Source organism: Papio anubis, chromosome 3, assembly GCF_008728515.1.
Source record: "Papio anubis isolate 15944 chromosome 3, Panubis1.0, whole genome shotgun sequence".
Lineage (NCBI taxonomy): Eukaryota > Metazoa > Chordata > Mammalia > Primates > Cercopithecidae > Papio > Papio anubis.
The window spans coordinates 35,069,916-35,096,627 of NC_044978.1; the positions used below are offsets into that span (position 1 = coordinate 35,069,916).

At 37.1% G+C, this 26,712-nt stretch overlaps 1 protein-coding gene across 4 annotated transcripts in view; it reads left to right on the top strand.

Annotated features, from left to right (window-relative positions):
- Positions 1-26,712, top strand: part of DCHS2 (dachsous cadherin-related 2) — a 265,813-nt gene that overhangs the window by 198,609 nt on the left and 40,492 nt on the right. For all 4 annotated transcript variants that reach the window (XR_002522266.2, XM_009207736.4, XM_021938883.2 and 1 more), the window contains exon 13: positions 294-1,151. Coding sequence is in view for 3 of the 4 variants with exons in the window: in XM_009207736.4 (XP_009206000.3) it covers positions 294-1,151 (858 nt within the window). In the remaining variant the exon portion in view is untranslated. The remainder of the gene's footprint in view (positions 1-293; positions 1,152-26,712) is intronic.

Consider the following 26,712-nt stretch of genomic DNA (forward strand, 5'->3'; position numbering starts at 1 on the left):
AATCATACGGCTGCAAATCAGTGAAAGCAAGTGTTCTAATTATTGACTGATTAAAGATAGGCATTGAATCATATTATTCTGTTTATCCCCTCAATAGAATAGAAGTTTCATGAGGGCAGAGCCTTTATCATGTTTACTGTTATATCCCCAATATTTACAGAAGTGCTAAGATACAATATAATCGGGAGTAAATATATTTTTGAATGAATGTATAAATGAATACCATAGACAGTGCTAGCAAAGAGCTGCTACTTTTTCAATTCAGATGAATTTGGAATTGTTTTCTTTAATAGATGGAAATACCGATGAGTACTTTGCTATAAATGAGATGTCAGGAGAACTCTCAACCACTCGTGCTTTGGACCGGGAACAAGTCAGCAATTTTACCCTTGCCATTCTGTGCTCTGACCTGGGAGATCCGCCTAGGAGCTCTGTAATACACCTGCAAGTTAGAGTTTTGGATGCCAATGACCACACTGCTTCTTTTCCCACACTTTATTACCAGTTCTCTGTGAGAGAAGATGCTGAAGTGGGAACAGTGGTTTTTGTGCTTTCAGCTGTGGACAAGGATGAAGGCCTGAATGGGCAAACTGAGTATTTTCTGACTGATGAGGCTTCTGGTGCATTCACCATTGATCCTATGTCAGGCACATTGAGAACCAGCAACACCCTCGACCGTGAAGCCAGATCTCAGCATACATTTAGTGCTGTGGCCAGAGACTGTAGCATCCAGGGTTCACGAAGCACTACTGTAATTATAAAAGTATGTGTCACTGATGTTAATGACAATGATCCAGTTTTGGAACAAAACCCTTTTGATGTGTTTCTTTCCCCCCAGTCACCTACAAACCAGACAACTGTCATTGTGAGAGCCGATGACCCAGACTTGGGGCCCAACGGAACTGTGGTTTTTAGTTTTGCAGAGACTCAGTCAATGTTTTCTATTGATAAACATACAGGAGAAATTCAATTTCAGCAAAATCCATCTTCAGAATACTTCCCTATCTGGCTGCAGTTAAAAGTTACAGACCAGGGTGTTCCAGCCAGGACAACCACAGGTCTCTTGGTCATCCACATGGAAGGAGAAGATGTAAAGATTTCCTTCAGCCACCATCTGTATAAAGGGCTCGTGACTGAAAATTGTGAGGCAGGTGAGTGTCCCTTCAAGTTTTTCATATATCGTACTTGTTTTGGCAAAATGCTTAAGAGTATGGATTATACTACAAGAGTGCCACTGTGCATTCAGTTATACATTTTTTGGTTCAATGCCTATTCTTGATATTGAAATAAACGTGGTTAAGAGGAACCTGGTCTGAGATGAAATGTCAGGGCAGAAGACAGTGAGGACCAAATTCCTTCTGACCTCTAAAGGAGGGCCCTCCCATTAAAGATTCAGTTAGAAAAGCTAATAAATAAATGGATGGGGAGCCTTTAATCTCATATTCTTACTGTGTTTTCTTGACCTCTTGTCAGAGTTGTTGGTAGTTCCCTTATGTTTGGAAATGCTTAATTAAATTTAGCTTTTATCTTTTTAATAGAACTTACTCTAAAAATTTCTTTATTAAATATCACACATAAAAAATGCTAGAAATACTTCTGGAAATAATGTAAGCATGTATCCATAAATATCCAGGTAGGTGTATATGTCAAGACATCTGAAGCAATAGATTGGGACCTCTCTTGGAAGAGCAAATATAACATGTGTGAAGGGCATAAGTCTGAATTTAGAGGTGAGCTAAAAGTTGCAAGTGTAACAGGTAAGAGAAAGGTCAAAGGAAAGGATGACAGTTAAGGAGGCTGTTGAAACTGACTAGATGTAATTAATCTACACCTGGGTCAGCAGGGTTTCTTGGGCCCTTGTGAAAAACAATGACAACATCATAAAATATTGATTGACATTTCAAGCTGGCTGATGCTTTGCTTGGAACATGAACTCAATACAAACTGCCAGATCATATTTTAGACACCAGAAGATTATTTATCCTCGTTTGTTCAATTTTTTTGCTTTCAAATTCCCAAATTCTAGTGGTTTTAAAAGATTGTAAATCTACCTACCAGTGTTAGAATAACCTTGATATCAATTATTTAATAACATTTTATAGCTGCCAGCATTATTTTCTCCCCAAATACGCCTGCAATTTTAACCTTTATTTTCAACTGAAAAATACATGCCTATCAGAAGCTTAAGTTTTCGGTGGGCCACTCACACATTTGATCTATGAGTAGGCACCACTTGGCATCCTGAGTGAATTATTTTTGGTATTATCATAAATTTTCATCACTCCAAACTACTTTTAACATTTTCTTATTCTTTTAAGAAAACAAAAAATTAAAAGTTAAAACAAATAACTCCAATGTATTGCTATTTGTTTAACATTTCTTTGTTGGAAAGCCCGCAGGTTCAGCTTTTGATTAATGTTGCATTCATCTATTAACAATATTAAACTTAGCACCTCAATTGTTTAAAATAATGTAGAGTTTCTATTTTTAAATCAGCCTTTTGGTTGATAAAATTTCTTTAAGAGTCAGTCATGAAATGTTCACTTCATCATAGGAAGAGGCACTCTCAGAATTTCTGGTAAGACACAGACTGGCCCCACAGCAGCGTGACAAGAAAAGTTAACATCCAAGTGACTCCCTACTCTTTACTGTGAATGCCCCCCTCCTGACTACCCCTTTCCCCTGCATTTCCAAGCCAGATTAGAGAGAGAGAATGTAACTGTTCTGAATCTCTTAAAAGTTAAGGATAAACCACTTGGTTGCCCACGATGTTTCACTGCACTAAACAATTTAAATGAATCTCCTAGAAACCAGCCTTTATTTCTTTGGTTTCATTTCCAGTGCTTTCGCTGTCATGATAAGAATGAGTCAGCAACCATAGTCCATGATGTGGACTGTTCACAACTTTATGCATTTCATTGAATTGCCAGGAGGGGAGAAATTGAAATTATGAATGATATTGATACCCCACTTAAAAGTAAATACTCAGACCTTGAAAATGAAATAAAATTAAAACCTGATGACACATGGGTGCACTCTCACTACTAAAATGTATTCAGTATTGTACAATACATAAATTAGATCTTGATGTTTTGGATGAAAAACCCTTTTTCCAGCTCTTTGGCAGTTGATCTGTTGAATTCAGGCTCCACTCTTGGTAAGGCTGGGAACATGTGTATTAGAGTGTGAAACTCGTGACACTAGTTAGTGTAGCTGAGTGGGTCCGCCTCTGTCATGGCTCTACTGGGCATATTCTCTTTGATGACTTTCTTATAGGGATACTGTAAAGATTAAATCAAGTTTTAAGAGGATACTAGTCATTGCTTTCTTTGGTTGCTATTTTTGTCATCTTCCTGTCCGATATCTAAAGTTAGCTGGGTATAAATTCTCACCAGAGCAAACAGTTGTTACACAACAATTATATTACAACAATGAACTACTTGTGGTTGTTAGGTGCCTACAGTATGTCTTACTTTGTCTTCAAACCAGATAAGAATGATACTTTCCAAGAATGAATTATGATGAATTTCTCCATAAACACAGTGTTATTCTCAGCTTTGGAAGGTATGAATGTTTCCACATATGAATTCCTATGATAATGAAAAAGGGAAGCAAGTGTTAATCTGTCATTCCTATTTTGTTATTTAGGGACAGTCTCATATTTTGGTATAAATTCATTGTATTGAGCATTATCTAACTAGCCATATACAATGGTATGGAATTTAATCACTTTACTTATGACTCCAAGATGGCTCTGGAGGAGAAAGAGAAACGTCTTATTATCAGAAAAACGTACATACTTCACAAAGCAGTTTTTATCTTTGCAAATTCACCCAAGTCCCACATCTGGCCCTCAGCCATACAGACACCAGACCTTATTTGATTAACTCACCAAGGAATTCCTTTCCCCAGGAGTGGGAACTTATTCATCAATATGGAAGAGATTGATATAGACACCATGCCAGTTTTGTTATTTATTTGGTGAGCTGTGATTGTTATGTAGATTACAATAGGCATATTGGAATGACCAGTTTTCCCTTTCTAGGAATAAAAGACACAAGAAGCCAAGTTGTAATCAGAAAGTTACTTGCTAATCCTCAATAATTAGGAGCAGGATGTCATTCAAGTGTTGAGTATCATCAGCCTACATTACTCTTTCCTCAGGCAGAGTTTACATAGCACTGCCAAGTTAGATTTTATGATGCCTTCATTGACTGTCTGGGCTCCCATTACTCACCAGTTTCCTTTTGATTTACACATTCCTTGTTGGTATCTTAACACCTCTGTCAAGGCTTCAGCCCTGGAAGCCACTTATGATTTTTTATGAGGATTTTGCATAACTCTGCTCTAAACTGTTCTGCTTCATTTATAAACATAAAAGGGTTAATATTTTGGAACCATATTAATACTTTTTTCTGTTACTTATCTGTGGATAAGACCTTCCACCTATTCTACATAACACATCCATTTGCTGTGGATAGCATTAGGATTGCTATAGTGGGAGTACAAAAAGAGGATAGTCTGCCTTTGATAAACAAAATAGGGAGTGGGGGTCATAAAAAATATTAGATCAAGCATCAACAAAATCAACTAATTTTGTGTGCCTGTCAGCTGTACTGTTTAAAACTGTAACTCTGCTTCATACATCTTTAACTCTTGAAGGACACTCATCAGTATTCCTGAGGATGCCCCTCATGGGTTTTCTCCTTCCCCAACACGCATCCTATTAAATGTTGACTATATACTTGGTATGTTATACACAATATTCAATTTTAAGGGGCCTTGAACATCTATTCATTTAGTCTTTTAAAAGGTGGTTTTGATAATCAAATGAGCACTTGTAATCTCTAAAGCATTTCGCCATCACCATTACCAGCAGTTGTAAGTCTAAGATATGAAGAAGAAAGTGCAGCCAGACCCTGTGGATAGCAGAGCCAGGGGATGTTTGCTCCTAGTGGGTATTCCCCAAATGTTTATTGATACCATTTTACCATTTAATCATTACTTCTAAGATAACAAAAGGCATATATATGCACAAATGAAAAAAAAAAGAAAGAAAGAAAAAAACTCATGGGGTGAGAGGGAAGGGTGGGGGAGATAGTTGTGCCAGGCAGTGGAAATATCATGCACAAAGCTTGGGGCCTCCAGAGGGTGTGGTGAGTTGACCTTGGGACCAACCGTTTCATCTGGAATCGCTAGAGAGCAGCGTGCACAGAGGCTTATGTGGTTTCCAGCGATAACTTGGGAGAGAGAGACATTGATGGCCTTTCAGTTACCAATATCAACATTGACATTGTAGAGATCTCACTTTGGAAGCTGTGTGGAGGGTAGCCTGGAGGAGAGAGATGAGTTAGGAGGATACTGTGGTGATTTACGTGCTAGTGACCCAGGCCTGAAGAAAGCCACAGCAGTGAGGGATGACAAGAGGGAATGTGCTTCTCAAGTGTTTCCAAGGCAACCTCAGTGAGGCCTGGGGGTTATTTATACCTGAGGTTCTCAACCAGGACTACACATAGAGATACCAGGGGAGCTTTAAAAAATTACTAATACCAGCCGGGTGCAGTGGCTCATGCCTGTAATCCCAGCACTTTGGGAGGTGGGGGTGGGTGGATCACCTGAGCTCAGAAGTTTGAGACCAGCCTGATCAACATGGAGAAACCCTATCTCTACTAAAAATACAAATAATTAGCCAGGCATGGTGACACATGCCTGTAATCCCAGCTACTCAGGAAGCCGAGGCAGGAGAATCTCATGAACCTGGGAGGTGGAGGTTGCAGTGAGCCAAGATTGCGCCATTGCACTCCAGCCTGGGCAACGAGTGAAATTCCATCTCAGAAAAAAGAAAAAAAAGAAAAAATTCTAATACCTGGACATCCACCCCTTTCCTGCATCCAGTTAAATGGTAATCGTTGACAATAGACCACACATTTTTTTTTTGTAGAAGCTCCCATGCGATTCCAATGTACAACCAAGGGTGAAGGTAGAGGGAGGCCTGAGAAGAAAATCTAACGCAATGTCAATATTTTACAGGAGTTGATAAAATAATGTATCTAAAAAGGAGATTGAGATGGAGGGCTAGGGTGGTAGTGACAATATCCAGGAGGATGGTGTTAGAGAAACAAGAAAGTGGCACATTTAAGAAATGGGGCGGTCAACCATATTTAATATAGAGCAGGGGCTAGGTAAGATAGAGACTGAAAAATGGCTACTGGTTCATTTGGGCCCTGTCCCCAAAGCAGAAATAAGTGAGGTAGTGGGCTGCCACCTGCTGGTAGTGGGTCTACAGCTCAGTGAGTCCTGGGCTTGGTTGAGTTGGGAAGAGCATTACCTGAGATGTTTTGGGGTTACCATCTTGGTATCGGGAGGTATGAACATGGGAGAAAGGAAGGCATGTCTGAAATAACAAGTCCATGTATTAAATATAGAGGATAAGGCAATAAAGGAATGGCACTAAAAGCAAAATAAGGTGCTTGGAGAGTCTAGAGAGGAAGTTCTGAGGAGTAAATTTGCTCTGTTGAAGTTGTTCAGGATTTGGGCCAAGAACAGATACCAGCAGCCCAGGTTTTCCAATGTGAATTCTGGAGTCAGCTGTGGCTTCTTATAGGAATTCCTCATAGCTAAATGGAACAACTTGGGAGGGAATTGAGATTTTGGGAGATTCAATAGAGATTTATTTTAAAAGCCAGAATATAGTGAAGTGCAGAGAGAAAAAGTGAAATCAGTCCCTGAAATCAGACAGAGACATCAGTTTATATTTCACAAGATTTTCCTATGAAGGGAAAGAAAGGAAAGTGGCAATAGCTTGAAGGACCTTGAGGAATCAGAGGATTATTTTGTTCTGTTTCTGAAAGTAGGAGGAGGTTTCAGTATTTGTGATTTATAGCACTGGAAAATTTACAAGAAACTTCCATTTTTTTATTGTAGAAAATTTGTTTTTGTACATTTTAAAAAATTTTAATGTTTAATTTCTGCAGGTCTGTAGTAGGTATATATATTTATGGGGTACATGAGATATTTTGATACAGACATGCCATGTGTGATAATCACATCAGGCTAAATGGAGTATCCATCTCCTCAAGCATGTATCCTTCCTTTGTGTTGCAAACAATCCAGTTATACTCTTAGCTAATTTTACATGTAAAATAAATTATTGTTGATGGTAGGAACCCTATTGTGCTATCAAATACTAGACCTTATTCATTCTATCTAACTATATTTTTATAACCATTAATCATTCCCATTTCCCCTCTAACCTCCCATTACCCTTCCCAGCTTCTGGTAACCATCCTTCTTCTATTTCCATTAGCTCAATTATTGTAATTGTTAGCCCCCACAAATAGGTGAGAAAATATGAAGTTTTTCTGTCAGTGCCTGGCTTATTTCACTTAACATAATGACCTCCAGTTCCATCCATGTTGTTGCAAATGACTGGGTCTCATTCTTTTTTTATGGCTGAATGTTACTCTATTGTGTGTGTGTATCACATTTTCTTTATCCATTCACCTGTTGATGGACGCTTAGGTTGCTTCCAAATCTTGGCTATTGTGAACAGTGCTGCAATAAACATGGGAGTGCAGATATCTCTTCAATATACTGATTTTTCTCTCTTTTGAGTATATACCTAACAGTGTGATTGCTGGATCACATGATAGTTCTAATTTTAGTTTTTTGAGGAACCTCCACACTGTTATTTATTTATAGTGGTTGAGCTAACTTACATTCCCACCAACAGCATATAAGGATTCCCCTTTCTCAACATCCTCACTAGCATTTGTTATTTCCTGTCTTTTGGATATAAACCATTTTAAATGAGGTGAGATGATATTTCGCTGTAGTTTTCTGATTTGTATTTCTGTGATAATCAATGGTGTTGAGCACCTTTTCTTTTAACTGTTTGCCATTTGTTTGTCTTCTTTTGAGAGATGTCTATTTGGGTGTTTTGCTCATTTTTTAATTGGTTGATTAGATTTTCTTCCAAAGAGTTGTTTGAGCTTCGTATACATTCTCGTTATTAATCTCTTGTCAGATAGATAGTTTGCAAGTATTTTCTCCCTTCCTGTGGGTTGTCTCTTCACTTTTCTGATTGTTTCCTTTGCTGTGGGGAAGATTTTTAACTTGATACGATCTCATTTTTCTTTTTTTGCTTTGGTTGCCGGTGTTTGTGGGGCACTAAAGACATCTACTCCCATTCCAATTTCCTAGAAAGTTTCCCCAATGTTTTCTTTTAGTAGTTTTATAGTTTGAGGTCTTAAGTTTAAATCTTTAATCCATTTTGATTTAATTTTTGTATGTGGTGAGACATAGGGGTCTAGTTTTATTGTTTTGCACATGGATATCCAGTTATCCCAGCACCATTTATTGAAGAGACTGTTCTTTCCCCAGTGTATGTTCTTGGCACCTTTGTGAAAAATGAGTTTACTGTAGATTTCTGGATTTGTTTCTGGATTCTCTATTCTGTTTCATTGGTTTATGTGTTTGTTTTTATGCCAGAACCATGCTGTTTTGTTACTATAGTTCTGTAGTATAATTTGAAGCCAGGTAATGTGATTCCCTTCATTTTGTTGTTTTTGCTCAGGATAGCTTTGACTATTATGGGTCTTTTGTAATTTCATATAGATTTTAGATTTTTTCTCTCTATTTCTGTGAAGAATGCCATTGGTATTTTGGTAGAGATTGCATTGAATCTGTAGGTTGCTTTTGGTAGTACGGACATTTTAAGAATATTGATTCTTCCAATCCACGAACATGGAATATCTTTTCCTTTTTTGTGAAGCCTCCTCAATTCCTTTCATCAGTGTTTTTTGTTTGTTTGTTTGTTTTTTATTTGAGACAGAGTCTCGCTCTGTCACCTGGGCTGGAGTGCAGTGGCCAGATCTCAGCTCACTGCAAGCTCTGCCTCCCAGGTTTACGCCATTCTCCTGCCTCAGCCTCCCAAGTAGCTGGGACTACAGGCGCCCACCACCTCGCCCGACTAGTTTTTTGTATTTTTTTTAGTAGAGATGGGGTTTCACCGTGTTAGCCAGGATGGTCTCGATCTCCTGACCTCGTGATCCGCCCATCTCGGCCTCCCAAAGTGCTAGGATTACAGGCTTGAGCGTTTTATAGTTTTCATTGCAGAAGTCTTTCACTTATTTGGTTAAGTTAATTCCTAGGTATTTTATTTTATTTGCAGCTATTGTAAGTGAGATTACTTTCTTGTTTCTTTTTCAGATTGTTTGCTGCTGGCATGGCAATATGCCATGAATTTTTGTATGTTGATTTTGTATCCTGCAACTTTACTGAATTTGTTTATCAGTTCTAATAGTTTTTTGGAGGAGTCTTTAGGTTTTTCCAAATATAAGATCAGATCATCTGCAAACAAGAATAATTTGACTTCTTCATTTCCGATTTGGATGTCCTTTATTTCTTTCTCTTTTCTGGTTTCTCTGTTTTGCTGAGGTATGTTTCTTCTATACCCAGTTTGTTGAAGGTATTTATCATGAAGGGATGTTGAATTTCATCAAATGCTTTTTCAGCATGACTTGAAATAATCATATGGTCCTTTATTTTGTTGACATGATGTATCACATTGATTGGTTTATGTAAGTTGAACCATCCTTGCATCCCTGGGATGAATCCCACTTGATCTTTCTAATGTGTTGTTGAATTGGTTTGTTCATATTTTGTTGAGGATTTTTGCATCAGTCTTCATCAGAGATATGGCAATTACTTTTCTCTTTTTTTGATGTCTCTTAGTCTGATTTTGGTATGAAGATAACAATGACCTGGTAGAATGAGTTTGGTAGTATTCACTCTTGCTCTATTTTTTGGACTGGTTTGAGTGGGATAGGTGTTAGTTCTTCTGTAAATGTTTGGTAAAATATAGCAGTAAAGTCATCAGGTCCTGGGGTTTTCTTTGCTGGGAGACTTTTTATTACAGCTTGTATCTCATTACATGTTACTGGTCTGTTCAGGCTTTGGATTTCTTCATAGTTCAATCTTGGTAGGTTATATGTGTCTATGAATTTATCCATGTATTCTATGTTTTCTAATTTATTGGTGTATAACTGTTCATACTAGCCACTAATGATCCTTTAAATTTCTGTAGTATCTGTCAAAATGCCTTCTTTTTCACCTTTGATTTTATTTATTTAGGTCTTCTCCCTTTTTTTCTGAGTCTGGCTAAAAGTTTGTTGATTTTATCTTTTCCAAAAAACCAAGTTTTAGTTTCATTGATCTTTTGTATTGTTTTCTTCATTTAAGTTTCATTTATTTCTGCTCTGATCTTTGTTATTCTTTTCTTCTACCAATTTTGAGTTTGTTTTGCTCTTGCTATTTTAATTCTTTAAGATGCATTGTTAGATTGTTTATTTGACATTTTTCTACTTTTTTGAGAAATGTAGGGGGTTCCTAATGCAGAGGCACCACCTTGGTGGTCCTGGATACAGCCCAGAAGAATTATCTTGATTACCAGGCAGAGACTCTTGTTCTCTTCCCTTACTTCCTCCCAAACAAATTCTTTTGCTCTATGCTGAGCTGCCTGAAGCTGTGGAAGGAGTGACACAGGAACCCCTGTGACCACCACCACTGGGACTGCACTGGGTCGTACCTGAAGCCAGCACAGCGCTGGGTCCCATCGAAGGCCTATAGTAACCACTGCCTTGCTACCAGCTGTGTTCGCTCAAGGCCCCAGGGCTCTACAGTGGGTGTTGAAGCCAGCCAAGCTTGTGTCCTTTCCTTCAGGGCAGTGAGTTCCCCTCAAGTCTAGGTGTGTACAGAGATGTCGTCAGAAAGTCAGGACCCCTGACACACCTACCTGGTGCTCTATTCTACTGCAGCTGAGCTGGCACCCAAGCCACAAGACAAAAGTCCTTCCTATTCTTCCCTCCCCTTTCCACACGCAGAAGAGTGTCTCTCATATGGCCACCACCACTCCAGGCCCATGCTGAATACTGTCTGGCTACTGCTAATGTTCACTCAAGGCCAAAGGAATCTGTAGTCAACTCATGATGAATATTGCCAGGCCTGGAACTCTCCCTTCAGGGCAGTAGGCTCCCCTCTGCCTTGGGGCAGTTCAAAAAATGCTGTCCACGAAGCAAGGCCTGGAATCAATGATCTTAAGACCCCACTTGGTTCTGTGTCCCACTGTGACTGAGCTGGCACCTAAACTGTAAGACAAAGTCCCCTTTCCCCTTCCCTCTCTTTTTCTGTAGCAGAAGGGGTCTCTCCCCATAGCCACCACATCTGGGAATACGCTGGGTCACACATGAAGCCAGTATATCTCTGAGTCTCACCCAAGTTTCATGGTGAGTACTCCTGGCTACCAAGGAGTACCTCAGAGCCCAAGGGCTCTTTCATTAGCAGGTGGCGAATCTTGTCAGGACTAGGTATTTCCCTTCAAGACAGCAGGTTTCTTTCTGGCCCAGGGTGTGTCTAGAAATGTCTGGGAGCTAGGGCTTGGGATGGGGGCCTCAGCACTCTGCCTAATGCCCTATCATACTGTGGCTGAGCTGGTATCCAAGTTGCAAGGCAAAGTCTTCTTTACTCTTCTCTCTCCTCTGCTCAAGTGGAAGAAAAGAGTGTGTCCTTGAGTTATAAGCTGCACTGCCTGGGGTTGGGAGAGGGGTGGTGGAAGTACTCCCTTGGCCACCCCAGTTGGTGTCTCAGTAGGTCATGTGCTCCCTCAAGTCCACTGGCTTCACGCCCTGCACAATTCCTTATCTAAGAATTGTGGTCCTTATGGCCTAGACAATCTTTCAAGTTTATTTAGGACTCCAGAGCTCTTTAGCCTGCAGTGGCAAGGCTTGCTGGAATTCAGGTTCCAACTGCTGAGATAGGAGATTCCCCTATCACCAAGGTTGGACTAAATGTTCCCTCCATGGGAGCTGCTGAGTTCTGCCCGGTGTTGCTTTCTGCTGTGACACAACAGCACTGAGTTCCAATGCAGAGTCGCATAATCACCATGCTCACCCTTTCCCAAGTGCAGATTCTCTCTCTTCAGCACATGGCCACTGCCAGGAGATGGGGAAGGTGGGGGTGTATTCAAGACTGTCCCTACACGCCTCAGTGCCTCTTTTGGTGATATGAAGTAAAAACCAGGTACTGTGATTGGTCACCTGACTTTTGATTCTTATGAAGGTCCTTTTTTTGTGTAGATAATTGTTCAATTTTGTTTTCCTGTTGGGAGGACAATCTGTGGAGACTTCTATTTTGCCATCTTGTGCAACCTCCTCATTAATATTTAAGTCAAAAATAGAATAAAATATTTAGTAGAAATAACAGAGATTTTATTTTTGTTTTTAATTGGCATCTATTGTTTGTGGATGTCTGAAGCTGATTTTAGATTATTTTGAGGATAAAAATCTGTTTTCATGAAGAGCTGCTGCAACAATCATTGAATTATGGAAATACGGTAGCGTAATTTTTATTATTTGGTGACTAAAAGCATCTTAAAAGGCATTTCTTTAAGTGAAGTGTAACTGTACATTTTGGTAGATACATTTATCTTGTTTTTTGAGATAATTGGAAATGTTCTGGGTTATCTCAAAACCAAAGTTGAGAATTACACAGAAAAATTGCGCAACCTTTCTTCCTAAACACGTGCAGGCTCTGAATTCTAGCTTGGTCTGGAGTTCCGGGAGCTGGAAAAGATAATGAGGATGGCTCCTGAAAATTCAGGGAATCTAAAGTCTGAGTGTCAACTTTGGGATGACAGCCCAGACAGGAAATGGTTGGGAAGTGAGGGAAAATTGGCAGCACCAGGTCCACAAGCAAGATGTTGACTCTGATCTGACACTGAAGCAGCAGTGAAAATTCTCAAACTCATGTCTTAAATACAGTCTTATGTAAATCACAAAATTAGAGATGTAGTTGGAACATCTAGGGATCATTTTAGCACCTGCCTTTCTCTAATTGCCATGTGTGCATTTTTAAATAATTAAATGCAACAATTTATAATCACTTTTTTGAAAGTTGCCCATTACAATCTATGATCTGATTAAAAACCTATTTCAGACTTAATCAATTGTGTTTACTTCTCATTGCATGCATTAACTTTATTTTGGTTTTTCTGCACATCGTTGTTTTTTTTTTTTTTTTTTTTTTTGCTAAAACTTATAAAAAAAAATAAGCAGTTTTCTGGCTTCTCTATTATTTCTTTAGGTGTTCACAAAAGCAAATAAGTTTAAGAATGTATACCACTTTCATTTATAACCATGATTTCACCTATCCACAAATTTTGGAAAACTATTTCTTTTGAGCATACATTTTCCATGATTTGTCTCACATCAGGAGTGATTTTTTAAAAAACCTTAGTAACGGTTCAGCCATTTTTAATGATAGGAAGGTGGTAGAAAAAAAGCAACGCATTTCTTCTTTTTTTATTGTGTTAAAAAACACATAACATAAAATTTACCATCTTGGTTCTTTCTAAGTCAATGACAGTGTTAACTGTGTGCACATTGTTACACAACAGAACTCTAGACATTTTTCATTTTGTAACATTCAAACTGTGCCCATTGAGCTATTTTCTTCTGCCCCCTCCACCCACCCTTGGCAAATGCCATTCTACTTTCTGTTTCTAAGAGTCTGACTATTTAAATACTTCATATAAGTGGAATCATACAATATTTGTTTTTGTAACTGGCTTATTTCACATAATGTCCTTAAGCTTTATCCATTTTGTAGCATATACCAGGATTTCATTTCCTTCTTTTAAAAGGTCAAATAATATTTCATTGAATGGATATACTACATTTTGGCTGTCCATTCATTCATTGAGGGACATTTAGGTTGCTTTTACCTCTCCTTTATTATTTAAAAAAATGCTGCAAGGAGCATGAGTGTGCCGATATCCCTTTTGAGATCCTGTTTTCAATTCTTGGGGATACATATCCTGAAGTGAAATTGCTGGATCATAAAGTAATTCTATTTTTAATTTTTTGAGGAACTTTTCTACTATGTTCCATAGTGGGCTGCACCATTTTACATTCCTAGCAACAGTGCACAAAGGTTCCAATTTCTCAACATACCTTATTGATATTTGTTAATTTCTGGTTTTTTTGTTTTTGTTTTTGTTTTTGTTTCAGTTTTTAATATAAAATAAATGCCATCCCAATGGACATAAGGTAATATCTAGTGGTTTTGATTTTTATTTCCCTGATATTTAATGATACTGACCATTTGACTATTGTCTTTGGAGAAATGTTTGTTCAAGTCCTTTGTTCATTTTTAATCAGGTTATTTTTTTTGTTGTCTTGTTTATTTGCAAGAGTTATTTATATACTGTGGATATTAACCTCTCATCAGATATATGGCTTGCAACTATTTTCTCCTATTACATAAGTTCCCTTTTTAATCTGTTGATTGTTTCCTGTGCTGTGAAAAAGCTTTAAGTTTGATATACTCCTATTTGTCTATGGTTTTTTTTGCTTTTGTTGCCTGTGCTTTAGGTCTTATATCCAAAGAATCATTGCTAAATTAAATGTCATGAAGCTCTCCTCCTATATTATATTAACTTTAGAGTTTCAGCTCTTACATTTAAGCCTTTAATCCATTCTGAGTGGATCTTTGTATATTGTATATTAAAGGGTCCAATTTCAGTATTTTACATTCAGTTTTCCAAGCACCATTTGTTGAAGATGCTATTCATACCCTATTTTGTAGCCTTGGCACCCTTATTGAAGTTCATTTGATCATATACATGTGGATTTATTTCTAGGCCTTATATTCTGTTCCATTAGTCTATATGTCTGTCTTTATTCCAGTATCATACATTTCGATTGGTGTAGCTTTGTAAAGTGTTTTGAAGTCAGGAAGTGTGAGGCCTCTAGCTTTGTTTTACTGTCTCAAGATTATTTTGACTATTTAGGGTCCTTTGACATTCCATATTTATTTTAGGTTAACTTGTACGAACTCTACAAAAAATGACATTGGAGATTTGGTAGGGATTGAATTGAATCTGTAGATTCCTTTTGGTGCTATGGACACTTTAACAATATTGTTTTCCACTTCATAAACATGAGATAGTTTTCCATTTATTTGTGACTTCTTTGATTTCCTTCAGTAATGTTTTGAAATTTTCAATGTATAAATATTTTACCTCCTTGATTAAGTTTATTCTTAAGTATTTTATTCTGTTTGATGATGTAAATGGTATTGTTTTTCTAATTTTCTTTTCAGATTGCTTATTGTTACTGGGTAGAAACACAACTAATATTTGCATATTGATTTTGTATTCTGCAACTTTGCTGAATTTGTTTATTAGTTTTTCCTGTGGAATCATTAGGGTTTTTCACATATAGGACTATGTTGTCTGCACAAGATAATTTTACTATTTTTTTCTTTTTAGTTTGCATGCTTTTTTTTTCTTCTTCTTCTTTCTCTTATCTAATTGCTCAGGCTAGGACTTGCATTACTGTGTTAAATAGAAGTGGTAATAGTGGGCATTCTGGCTGGGCGTAGTGGCTCACGCCTATAATCCCAGCACTTTGGGAGGCCGAGGTGGGTGGATCACCTGAGGTCAGGAGTTCAAGACCAGCCTGGCCAACATGGTGAAACATTGTCTCTACAAAATTACAAAAACTAGCCAGGTATGATGGTGGATGCCTGTAATCCTAACCACTCAGGTGGCTGAGGAGGGAGAATCGCTTGAACCTGGGAGGCAGAGGTTGCAGTGAACCGAGATCGTGCCATTGCACTCTAGCCTGGGTGACAGAGCAAGACTCCATCTTAAAAAAAAAAAAAAAAAAAAAAAAAGTGAGCATTCTTGTCTTGTTCCTGATCTTAGCATAAATGCTTTCGGTTTTTCACTGTTGTGTATTGTGTTAACTGTGGGATTTTTATATATGGCCTTTATTATGTTGAAATAATTTCCTTCTATTCCTAATTTGTTTTGAGTTTTTACCATGAAAGCATGTTGAATTTTATTATATGCTTTTTCTGTATCTACTGAGATGATCATGTAATTTTTATTTTTTGTTCTGTTAATGTGGTGTATCACATTAATTTGTTTTTGTATGTTGAACAATTCTTGCATCCCAGGGACAAACCCCACTGGTCATGGTGTATAATCCTTTTAATGTGCTGTTGAATTATACTTGCTAGTATTTTGTTGATAAATTTTTCATACATATTTATCAGGGAGATTGGTCTGAAGAAAACTTTCATTCCCTTTAGTATCTTTGTCTGACTTTGGAGTGAGAGTAATGCTGGCCTCATAATATGAGTTTCAAAGTATTCTCTCTTCTTCAATTTCTTGAAAGAGTTTAAGAAGAATTGGCATTAATTCTTTAAATGTTTGTTAGAATTCTCCAGTGATGCCGTCTGGTCCTGGAGGTTTCTTTGTTGGGAGGTTTTGCTGCTTGACTCAATCATCTTACTAATTAAAGTTTTCTTGAGATTTTCTATTTATTCATGATTCAGTCTTAGTAGGCTATATATTTCCAGAAATTTATCCATTTCATCTAGGTTATCATATTTGTTGCTGTATAATTGTTCAAATTAGTCTCTTATGATCCCTTTGGATTTCTGTGGCATTGGTTGTAATGTCTCCTCTTTAATTTCTGATTCGTTTTTTCTCTCTCTTTTTCTGTCTCTGTCTCATTAGTCTAGCTACGGCTTTGCCAATGTTGTTAACCTTTTTGAAAAAATAACAGTTTCATTGATTTTTTTCTATTGTTTTTCTATTGTTTCATATATTTCTGGTTTAGTGTTTATTATTTCCTTCCTTCTACTAACTTTGAGTTAAGTTTTTTCTTTCTCTGGTTCCTTGTGTTGTAATGTTAGATTGTTAATTTGAGATCTTTCATCTTTATAATGTAAGCGTTTACCACTGTTAACTTTCCTCTTAGTATGACTATCGTTGCATCCCATAATTTTTGGTATGTTTTGTTTCTGTTTTTATCTCAATATATTTTCTAAATTTTCTTTTGATTTCCTTTTGATGTACCAGTAGTTCAAGGATGTGTTGTTTAATTTCCAGATACTTGAGAATTTATTAGTTTTTCTTTTGCTAATGATTTTGGGTTTCATTCCATTGTGGTTGAATGGACTTTTTATTATTATATAATGTACTAATTTACATCTTGTGATAGTTTTTAACTTAAAGCCAATTTTTCCTAATAAAAGTATGACCACCCCTACACTCTTTTGGTTAGTATTTGTATGGAATATTTTTATCCTTTCACTTTCAGCCTATTTGTGTGTTCTTCTCTGTAAAGTGAGTCTCTAATAGACAGCATATAGTTGGATCTTATTTTTCACTTGTTTGTTTTCTTTTCTTGCTACCTTCCTTTGTGTTTTGTTAATTTTTTTGTAGCAACATACCTTGATTTTTTTTATTTCCTTTTGTGTTTCTTCTGTACATATTTTCTTTGTGGTTACTATGGAGGCTATATAAAATATCATATTAATAGCAATTTACTTTATACTTATAACAGCTCAAGCTCAATTACATACAAAAAACTCTGCTCTGTTACATCCCCCAACACATTCTATATTATCAATGTTACAGATTACATCTTCTATATTTCATATCCATTAACCTACTTAGTAGTTATATTTTTATTCTTTTATCTTTTAAATTCTATACTAGAATAAAAGTGATTTTTCATCACTATTGCCATATTATATTTATCTTTACAAGTGCTGTATATATTTTTTTGTGTTTTCATTTGCTGTCTAGTGTCCCTTTGTTTCAACTTGAAGGACTCACTTTCCCATATCTTGTAAGGCAGGTTTAGCAGACTTGAAATCCCTCAACTTTTGTTTATCTAGGAAAGTCCCCTCTCCTTCATTTATGAAGGACAGTTTTAGATGACATGATATTCTTGGTTGGCAATTTTCTTACTTTCAACCCTTTGAGTACATCATCCTACTCCCTTCTGATCTCTACTGTCTCTCCTGAGAAATCCACTTAATCTTATGGGAGCTCCCTTGTTTAGGATGAGTCACTTTCTCTCTCTCTCTCTCTCTCTCTTTTTTTTTTTTTTTGTTAAGATTTTCTCTTTATCTTTGACATATACAGTTGGATTTTAATGTGTTTTCATGTAGACTTCTTTGGATTTATCCTATGTGTAGTTCTTTGAGTATCATGAATATGGATGTCTATTTTTTTTCTCAGATTTGGGGACTTTTTGGCCATTGTTTCTTCAAATAAGCTCTTTACACATTTTCCTTTGTTTCCCTCTTCTTCTGAAACTTTCATAGTGAATACATTGGTCCACTTGATGATGTCCCATGAGTTCCTTAGGCTTTCTTCACTTTTCTTCATTTTTTGTTGTTGTTGTTGTTGTTGTTGTTGTTCCTCTAACTTGATAATTCCAAATGATCTGTCTTCAAGTTCACTGATTCTTCTGTGTGATCAACACTTCTGTTAAATCCCTCTGGTGAATTTTTCAATTCAGTTATTTTATTCTTCAGGTCCGGATTTTCTGTTTTGTTTTTTTTTTTTAATCAGTTTCTATCTCTTTATTGATATTCTCTCTTTGTTCATGCAGCTTTCCTGATTTCATTTGATTGTCTGTGTTCTCTTATAGTGCACTGAGTTTCTTTATAACTATTTTAAGTTCTTTTTTTGTGTGTGTGTGATGGAGTCTTGCTCTGTTGCCCAGGCTGGAGTGCAGTGGTGTAATCTTGGCTCACTGCAGCCTCTGCCTCCTGGGTTCAAGTGATTCTCCTGCCTCAGCCTCCTGAGTAGCTAGGATTACAGGCGCCTGCCACCACACCCAGCTAATTTTTTTTTATTTTTGGTAGAGACAGGGTTATGCCATGTTGGCCAGGCTGGTCTTGAACAGCTGACCTCAGGTGATCCACCTGCCTTGGCCTCCTGAAGTGCTGGGATTACAGGCGTGAACCACTGCACCCAGCCCTGAATTCTTTGTTAAGTAATGTATAGATCTGTTTCTTCAGGTCAGCACCTGGAGATTTGTTTTATTCCATTGATTCAGCCATGTTTTGTTTCTTCATATTCCTTCTTTTTTTTTCTTTTTTTTTGGGGGGGGGGGTGTGATTTGTGCAGTTGAAAAAAATCAACACCTCTCTAGTCTTTACAGACTGGATTTGTGCAGAGGAAGATCTTCACCAGTTGGCCTGGCTACAGATTCTGGGGGCCTCCTAAACCTTTTCTGGAGATGAATCTTCACTGGGCTTATGTATGTGACTACCCAATTAGAGAGGTTTGCCAGTTTCTTTTTGAGGATCTTGTAGTCTCTTGCTCTCTCAGGTATCTATCTGCAGTACTTCACATTCTCTGACACTGCAGTAAGTCACTGAGTTCTCTTTTGTTCTCAGCAACCCTCAAGCATCCAAAGTATGCTAGCTCCCCATCCGTATTCTGAGCCAAGTTAACACAGAAACTTTCTCCACAGGCAGTCCCCTCAAAAGCTATAAAGTTGGATGTATATTCTACTCTTCTCTTTCTATCCCAGTGGAGAAGATGCAAGTTGTGTGTTTATTCCCATTTGCACTGTTGCTGGCTTGGGGGAGGGTCCACTGGGGATTAAATGCAATGTCTACGGTGACTGTTCTTGGTTTTGAGCTTGCCTGGTGTTCCATGACTTCTTAACTGGTTTTGCAGTTCTCTTGAAAGCTTTTTGGAACATATGTTCTTGTTAAATCAGTGTCTTTGCGCAGCAAGGTCTGGGGTTTCCCATTTTGCCATCTTGCTAATGTCACTCCGGACTTTTCTTAAGTAGTTGCAACGTGTTTAGTTTCAATGGTTGTACACTTAAGTGATAACAGATAATTCAAAATCATCCAAATGTTTGAAAATCTGTTTCTCTCAAGTCAGTCATCAATAAGAAAATGTGGCATTGCTTAAGAATAACAAACATAAAACTCTAGAATTATTTACTCATGCACTTCTATGCATACAATGTTTTCATAATTACATAAATATTTTTATAATTATTGATTTTTACAGTCATATAGCATTAATTGTTATCTAATTATGCTTTTAAATTGCTGCTGTGAGTGGTCAGAGTTTTACAACTCTATTTTTGTAAAGAAGAAAAAACCAAGAACATTAAATGTTTTACACTTTTTAAATATGGTGTTAGACTTGAAGTAAAATTTATAAAAGCTTGAAAATGTAAAAGGTAAATTATTCTGTATGTCTCACTTAACTCGTTCGAATTGAAGGTACAGTGTTGGTTTTCATAGCTTACCCTTTCTACCTTGATGTTGTGAAATGAATATTAAGTTTCATCCATATGCCCAGAGATAGACTTTTATTTAAAATTTTCACAGTAAGCAGATGCCTAGAAGGATTCTAGTCCCTTTTGTTATTTTCTCTTTTTTTAAGAGAATCCCCAATTTGGACTTTGCCAAAGGAAGAACATATAAAACATTTGCAGCTTCTTGCTGACTTCAGTGTTTAGTTTGAAGTATTTTCATTGAATGAAATTCTTTTGTGTTACAATTCCATTTGATATTACGAAAATTTGATTTGCAATAAAAATAGGATTGTTCCTTTATGAGAGAGGCCAGGTATAACTCTTTTTTGCAGTTCTGTACTCATCTTTATTCTTTTCTATGTAAGCAGTCACTATGTTTTCTTTTGTAATTGGGCATATGATATGCATTCTAACCCATGAAAAAAAAGGCTGTCAGCAAGATTGTTTCTTTTGTTAGCATAGCTGTTTCTTTTCTTACTGCCATTCTTAAGACTTATATGGCAAGCCAGTTGAAATAAAATTTCCTGTGTTTAGGAAATAAATTGTACCCGGAAGCACAGAACTTTGAGCAGTGGGGATAAAACGTATTGTACTGTTGTACAGGCATATTCCTACCAAAATGTAAGACATTTTTATATTAGCAATATGTCTCTCAAAATGCAATAAAATAAGCATTAGATTATAATCCAATTTCAAAGAGTTCTCAATATGTGTAGTAACTTGATTCCACCATGATTGATTATAATTCATTACTTTGTCACTAAATGACTTTGTAACTGGCTTGAAAAGAATAACCATTTGGAAATCCTGATAAATAATTTTTAAACTTTGTTACAGTTTATGTTAAACATAATGTTTGTAAAGAGAGTGATATATTTAGTTGAGTTTTCTTGCTTTTTCCTTAACAAATTCTGTTTTATGCCTTTTTTTAAACTGAGCTTTCCTTGAAGTTTCAGTTTTGCAGGCAATATCACATACTTATTTCCTTTAATATTTATAGTGATCACTGCATTTTTGAGTGTTAAGCATTGAAAGAATTCTAGAGAAAACTACAGTTTGTTCCAGAGCCTTTTCTTTTTTCTGTTCTTTTCAGTAAAATCCTTTTACATATCCAGAAAAAATATCAATTTGGCTTGGTTTAGCAGTCATTTTTGTTATTACGTCTAGCAAGATGGGTTTCAAACTGTGGTCTCTGGGACTTGTGTATGAGGGTTCAATGAGATGGCTCAGCAAAGATCTTGAGTGGGTGGTTTTTTGTTGTTTTGTTTGTTTGTTTTTTCTAACTACTGCAAATCTCACTATCAGATGTGGTATTATAGCAGTGAGTTATTTGAAAAAAAAAATCAGTTAAAAAAATTGCTGTTGGCTTACAGTGATCCTGTAGGCAGAGACCAGGATTCTTCTAATCTCTCATGCTAGAAAACATCAGTGTCCTTTCTCCTCTGTCTCCCTTTTTAACCTCCTTCCTTCCCATATTCATTAAGCATCTACTTCGTAAAAAGAAATAAACTTGACACACACAAAAAACATGTTTTATTCTTGAAAAATTATACTGAGCAAAATATGCCAGATACCATATGATACACAAGTATACGACATTTTCAAAGCAAAACTAATACAGAGTTATAAAATATGTACAATACAAACATATAGAAAATCTCTGACATTCATACAGCCAATAGACACATGAAAAAATGCTCATCATCACTGGCCATCAGAGAAATGCAAATCAAAACCACAATGAGGTACCATCTCACACCAGTTAGAATGGCAATCATTAAAAAGTCAGGAAACAACAGGTGCTGGAGAGGATGTGGAGAAATAGGAACACTTTTACACTGTTGGTGGGATTGTAAACTAGTTCAACCATTATGGAAAACAGTAAGGCGATTCCTTAAGGATCTAGAACTAGAAGTACCATATGACCCAGCCATCCCATTACTGGGTATATACCCAAAGGATTATAAATCATGCCGCTATAAAGACACATGCACACGTATGTTTTTTGTGGCACTATTCACAATAGCAAAGACTTGGAACCAACCCAAATGTCCATCAGTGACAGACTGGATTAAGAAAATGTGGCACATATACACCATGGAATACTATGCAGCCATAAAAAAGGATGAGTTCATGTCCTTTGTAGGGACATGGATGCAGCTGGAAACCATCATTCTCAGCAAACTATTGCAAGAACAGAAAACCAAACACCGCATGTTCTCACTCATAGGTGGGAACTGAACAATGAGATCACTTGGACTCGGGAAGGGGAACATCACACACCAGCGCCTATCACGGGGAGGGGAGAGGGGAGAGGGATTGCATTGGGAGTTATACCTGATGTAAATGACGAGTTGATGGGTGCTGACGAGTTGATGGGTGCAGCACACCAACATGGCACAAGTATACATATGTAACAAACCTGCACGTTATGCACATGTACCCTAGAACTTAAAGTATAATAAAAAATAAAAAATAAACAAAAAAAGAAAAAAGAAAAAAAAAAAAGAAAATCTCTGCTGTCATGGAACTTAGTCCAATTTCAGCAGGCAAATGAGATCAGTCTTCAACTATGTTCAGTACAAGTTCTTAGATGGCAAATTAATAGCACAATCTAAGTACCAAAAGGGCTAGTAACAAAAGAGGAGAGATTTATCTTCTCTATCAGAGATGGTAAACAAGAAAACTCAGAACTGGAGTCACACCGCAGCTGTGTTTTTTCAACCAATATAGTGGGGTTTTCCCCACAAATTAAATTATTTTCCAACACTTAGAAATTGAAAGATTTCAAATAAAAATAAACATATAAAATTTTGAGCTTCTCTTGAAAACCTCAGAATCTTCAGTATCCTGAAGCCTCCTTTCCCTGCTAGCAGCAATAGGCTGACAGTGACTGTCTGAGATATTTTCTGGCCTCCTCCACCATTTGGCCCCTTCATTTGTTCCTGCTTCTTGCTTTTACCCAAATGCATATGGGATGATGAGCCCTGCTCCATACTCATCTCTGACACCATATCAGCTCCTGTTCCTTTTAAATGTTTCCTCTTACTTTCCTCTTGTGACTTGTTACCACTGTCTTATACATGGCCTCTGTTACTGTGCACCCAGCAGCAGGGTAGACTGCTATAGCCTTACCCCCTATCCATCTCTCCCCAGTAAGGACAGTGTGCATACTTTTACCAGTATGTGTCATCCTATGAGGCAGGATGACAGTAAGTGAAGAAGCAGAGTCATTGCAAGATTGGGAGTGTAAAATAGATGCCATAAGTTACAGGCCTAATATCAGAGGACTAAGGCCAGTAAAGGAACTATGAGGAAGCATCTTTCATTTATTTTTTAGTGTGTATATATATATATACACACACACACACACAGTATTTTTTCTATATATACATATTTGGCTTTTTGTTTCTTTTACATTTAAATTTTTATTTCAATAGGTTTTGGGGGAACAGGTGGTGTTTGATTACATGAATAAGTTATTTAGTGGTGATTTCTGAGATTTTGGTGCACCCATTACCCAAGCAGTGTATATAGTACTTATTGTATAGTCTTTTATCCCTCACTTCCCCATCTTTTCCCCCAAGTCCGCAAAGTTCATTTTATCATTTTTATGACTTTGTGTCCTCAGAGTTTAGCTCCCACATATGAATGAGAACATAGAATGTTTGATTTTCCACTCCTGAGTTACTTCACTTAGAATAGTAGTCTCCAGTTCCATCCAGGTTGCTGTGAATGCCATTATTTCATTCCTCTTTATGGCTGAGTAGTATTCTATGGGGTGTGTGTGTGTGTGTGTGTGTGTGTGTGTGTGTGTGTGTGTGTGTATCACATTTTCTTAATCTACTTGATGATTGGTGGGCATTTGGGCTGGTTCCATATTTTTGCAATTGTGAATTGTGCTGCCCTAAACATGCATATGCCGGTGTCTTTTTTGTGTAATGACTTCTTTTCCTCTGGGTAGATATCCAGAGGTGGGATTGCTGGATCAAATCGTAGACCTGCTTTTAGTTCTTTAAGGAATCTGCACACTGTTCTCCATAGTGGTTGTACTAGTTTACATTTTCACCAACAGTGTAAAAGTGGAACTATGAGGAAGTTTCTGAGAAATGGTAGGTGAGTAAAAACAGGAGGCCAAGGACCAAAGATGAATTAAAAAGAGGGGTGGAAGTGGCCAATAAGCACATGAAAAATTGCTCAATATCATTAGACATCAGAGAAATTAAATTAAAACCACTGTAAGATATTGCTACATATCCACTAAGATGGCTACAATTTAAAAGATTGATAATACCAGTCAATGTGGATGTATCAGTCCATTCTCACACTGCTATAAAGATACTACCCATGACTGAGTAACTTACAAAGGAAAGAGGTTTAATTGACTCACAGTTCTACATGGCTGGGGAGGCCTCAGGAAACATAATCATGGTGGAAGGGGAAGAGGCATGCCTTACATGGCAGTAGGTGAGAGACAGCGAGTAAGAGCAGGGAAAATTGCCTTATAAAACCATCAGATCTCATGAGAACTCAGTCACTATCACAAGAACAGCATGGGGAAACTGCTCCCATGATCCCATCACCTCCCACCTGGTGCCTCCCTCAACATGTGAAGATTATGAGGATTACAATCTGAGATGAGATTTGGGTGGGGATACAAAGCCAAACCATATTAGTAGAGCAACTGCAATTCTCATATGTTGTTAGCAGAAATGTAAAATGATACAACTACTTTGGAAAAATAGTTTTGCATTTTCTTATAAAGTTAAATGTATACTTACCATAGGTATTTACCCTTGATCAGCGAAAACATGGGTCCACACACACACTTGTGTATGAATGTTCATAGCAGTTTTTTTCATAATAGCCAAAAACTGGAAACAATTCAAATGCCCATCCCAAGGTAAATGAAAAAGAAATTGTGGTTTTCCATTTAATAGAATACTACTGTGCAATAACAATTACATGAATTTTTATACATAAAATAACATGCTTGATTCTCAAAAAATTATACTGAGCAAAAGAAATCAGTTATTGTGTAATTCACAAGTGTATGAAATTTAAGAGGCAGAACTAATTTATAGAAAGCAGATTGGTGATTTCTTGGGGCCAAAAGTGAGAGAAAACTGAAATGGGCATAAGAAAACATTTTGAGGTGTTGAACATATGCTATGATCATGATACTGATCATAGAAAATATTCTATGCTTATGATACTGATTACACAGGTGTATATAATTTTCAAGATTCATAGAACTGTATATTTAAAATATGTACAGATTATTGTATGTAAATTTCATGTAAATGAAATTGATTAAGTAAAAAAATACTTTTACAAAACAAGGCAGGCAATCCTAGGAGGGTGACACATAGACAACTGGGATAGATGAGCAGCAAAGGACATGAAATATTAAAAGGACATCAAAGTACTGACTTGGAGACCAAATGAATCCTTGGGACCCTTCCAGCTGCTGTAGATGACTTTTTTCCCCAGAGCTTCCCATATAGACAGCTGCCCTACCCAGTTTGCCTTAAAGGCACTCAGCATCTTCTCTTAGTTTATCAGTTACCCCAAGAACTTTGTATTTCTTCATTGCTTCCCATCACATAAAGCGAGGATCTGCTCATCCACTTGTTTTTGTAAATAAAGTTTTATTGAAACACAGCCACACTCCCTTGGTTCTGCATTGTCTGTGACTACTTTCATACTACAATAACAGATTTGAGTATTTGCAACAGGACTGTGTAACCTGTAAAGCCTCAAATAATTAATATCTGGCCCTTGACAGAAAAATTAGCTGATTCTTCACATAAAGCCACACTTATCTCCCTGGCTCTCAAGCTCTCCCATTCTCTTGCCTACCTCTCTTACCCTTCTTCACATTGTATTTATTCTTCCTATTTAAATTTATTCCCCACTCCTGCCTTATTTGATTCTATATCTAATTACAAGGATTGCCTTCTTGCCTCTATCAGTCCTTGCTAATTCTTCTTTCATGTTGGTATTTAATCTGTTCCCATAACTTAAAAGGACTTCCTTCTCTTTTGTCTTTCCAATTCCTATACCTAACTGAATTTCTGTTTCTTCCTTAAAGTTATCTCTTTGCCCCTGCTCTATCTGAACAAATCTTGAATGAATTCATGTCTTGCAGTTAAGTTGTTGGTTACTCTCTAGTTGGGTTGCTTTTACCGACAGCTAGATCAGAAGCTGGTTGAGGGAATATTTCTTCTCTTTATGCTCCTATAGCTTCCTTTCCCACTCCTAGCTCCAATGTTTTGGGGCAGTGTGTCAAATGTCTTTAATCTGTCCATGTCTTTCCATCTCCCATCCCACAGTCCTAGGTCATTGTCTCCTGCTTGGACTATTGCAGTATTACCTTAATTGGCCTCTCTGCTCCATTCTTACCCTTCTCGTCTCTGTTCTCACAGCACTTAGTATGATATTTTTAAAAAGTAAATCATGTTTTCCTCTACTCCTTAAAATGCTTCCATGACTTCCCTTTGCACTTACAAGAATCTGACCCTTGCTTATCCTGCCATCTCCACCTTCTGCCTCTTCC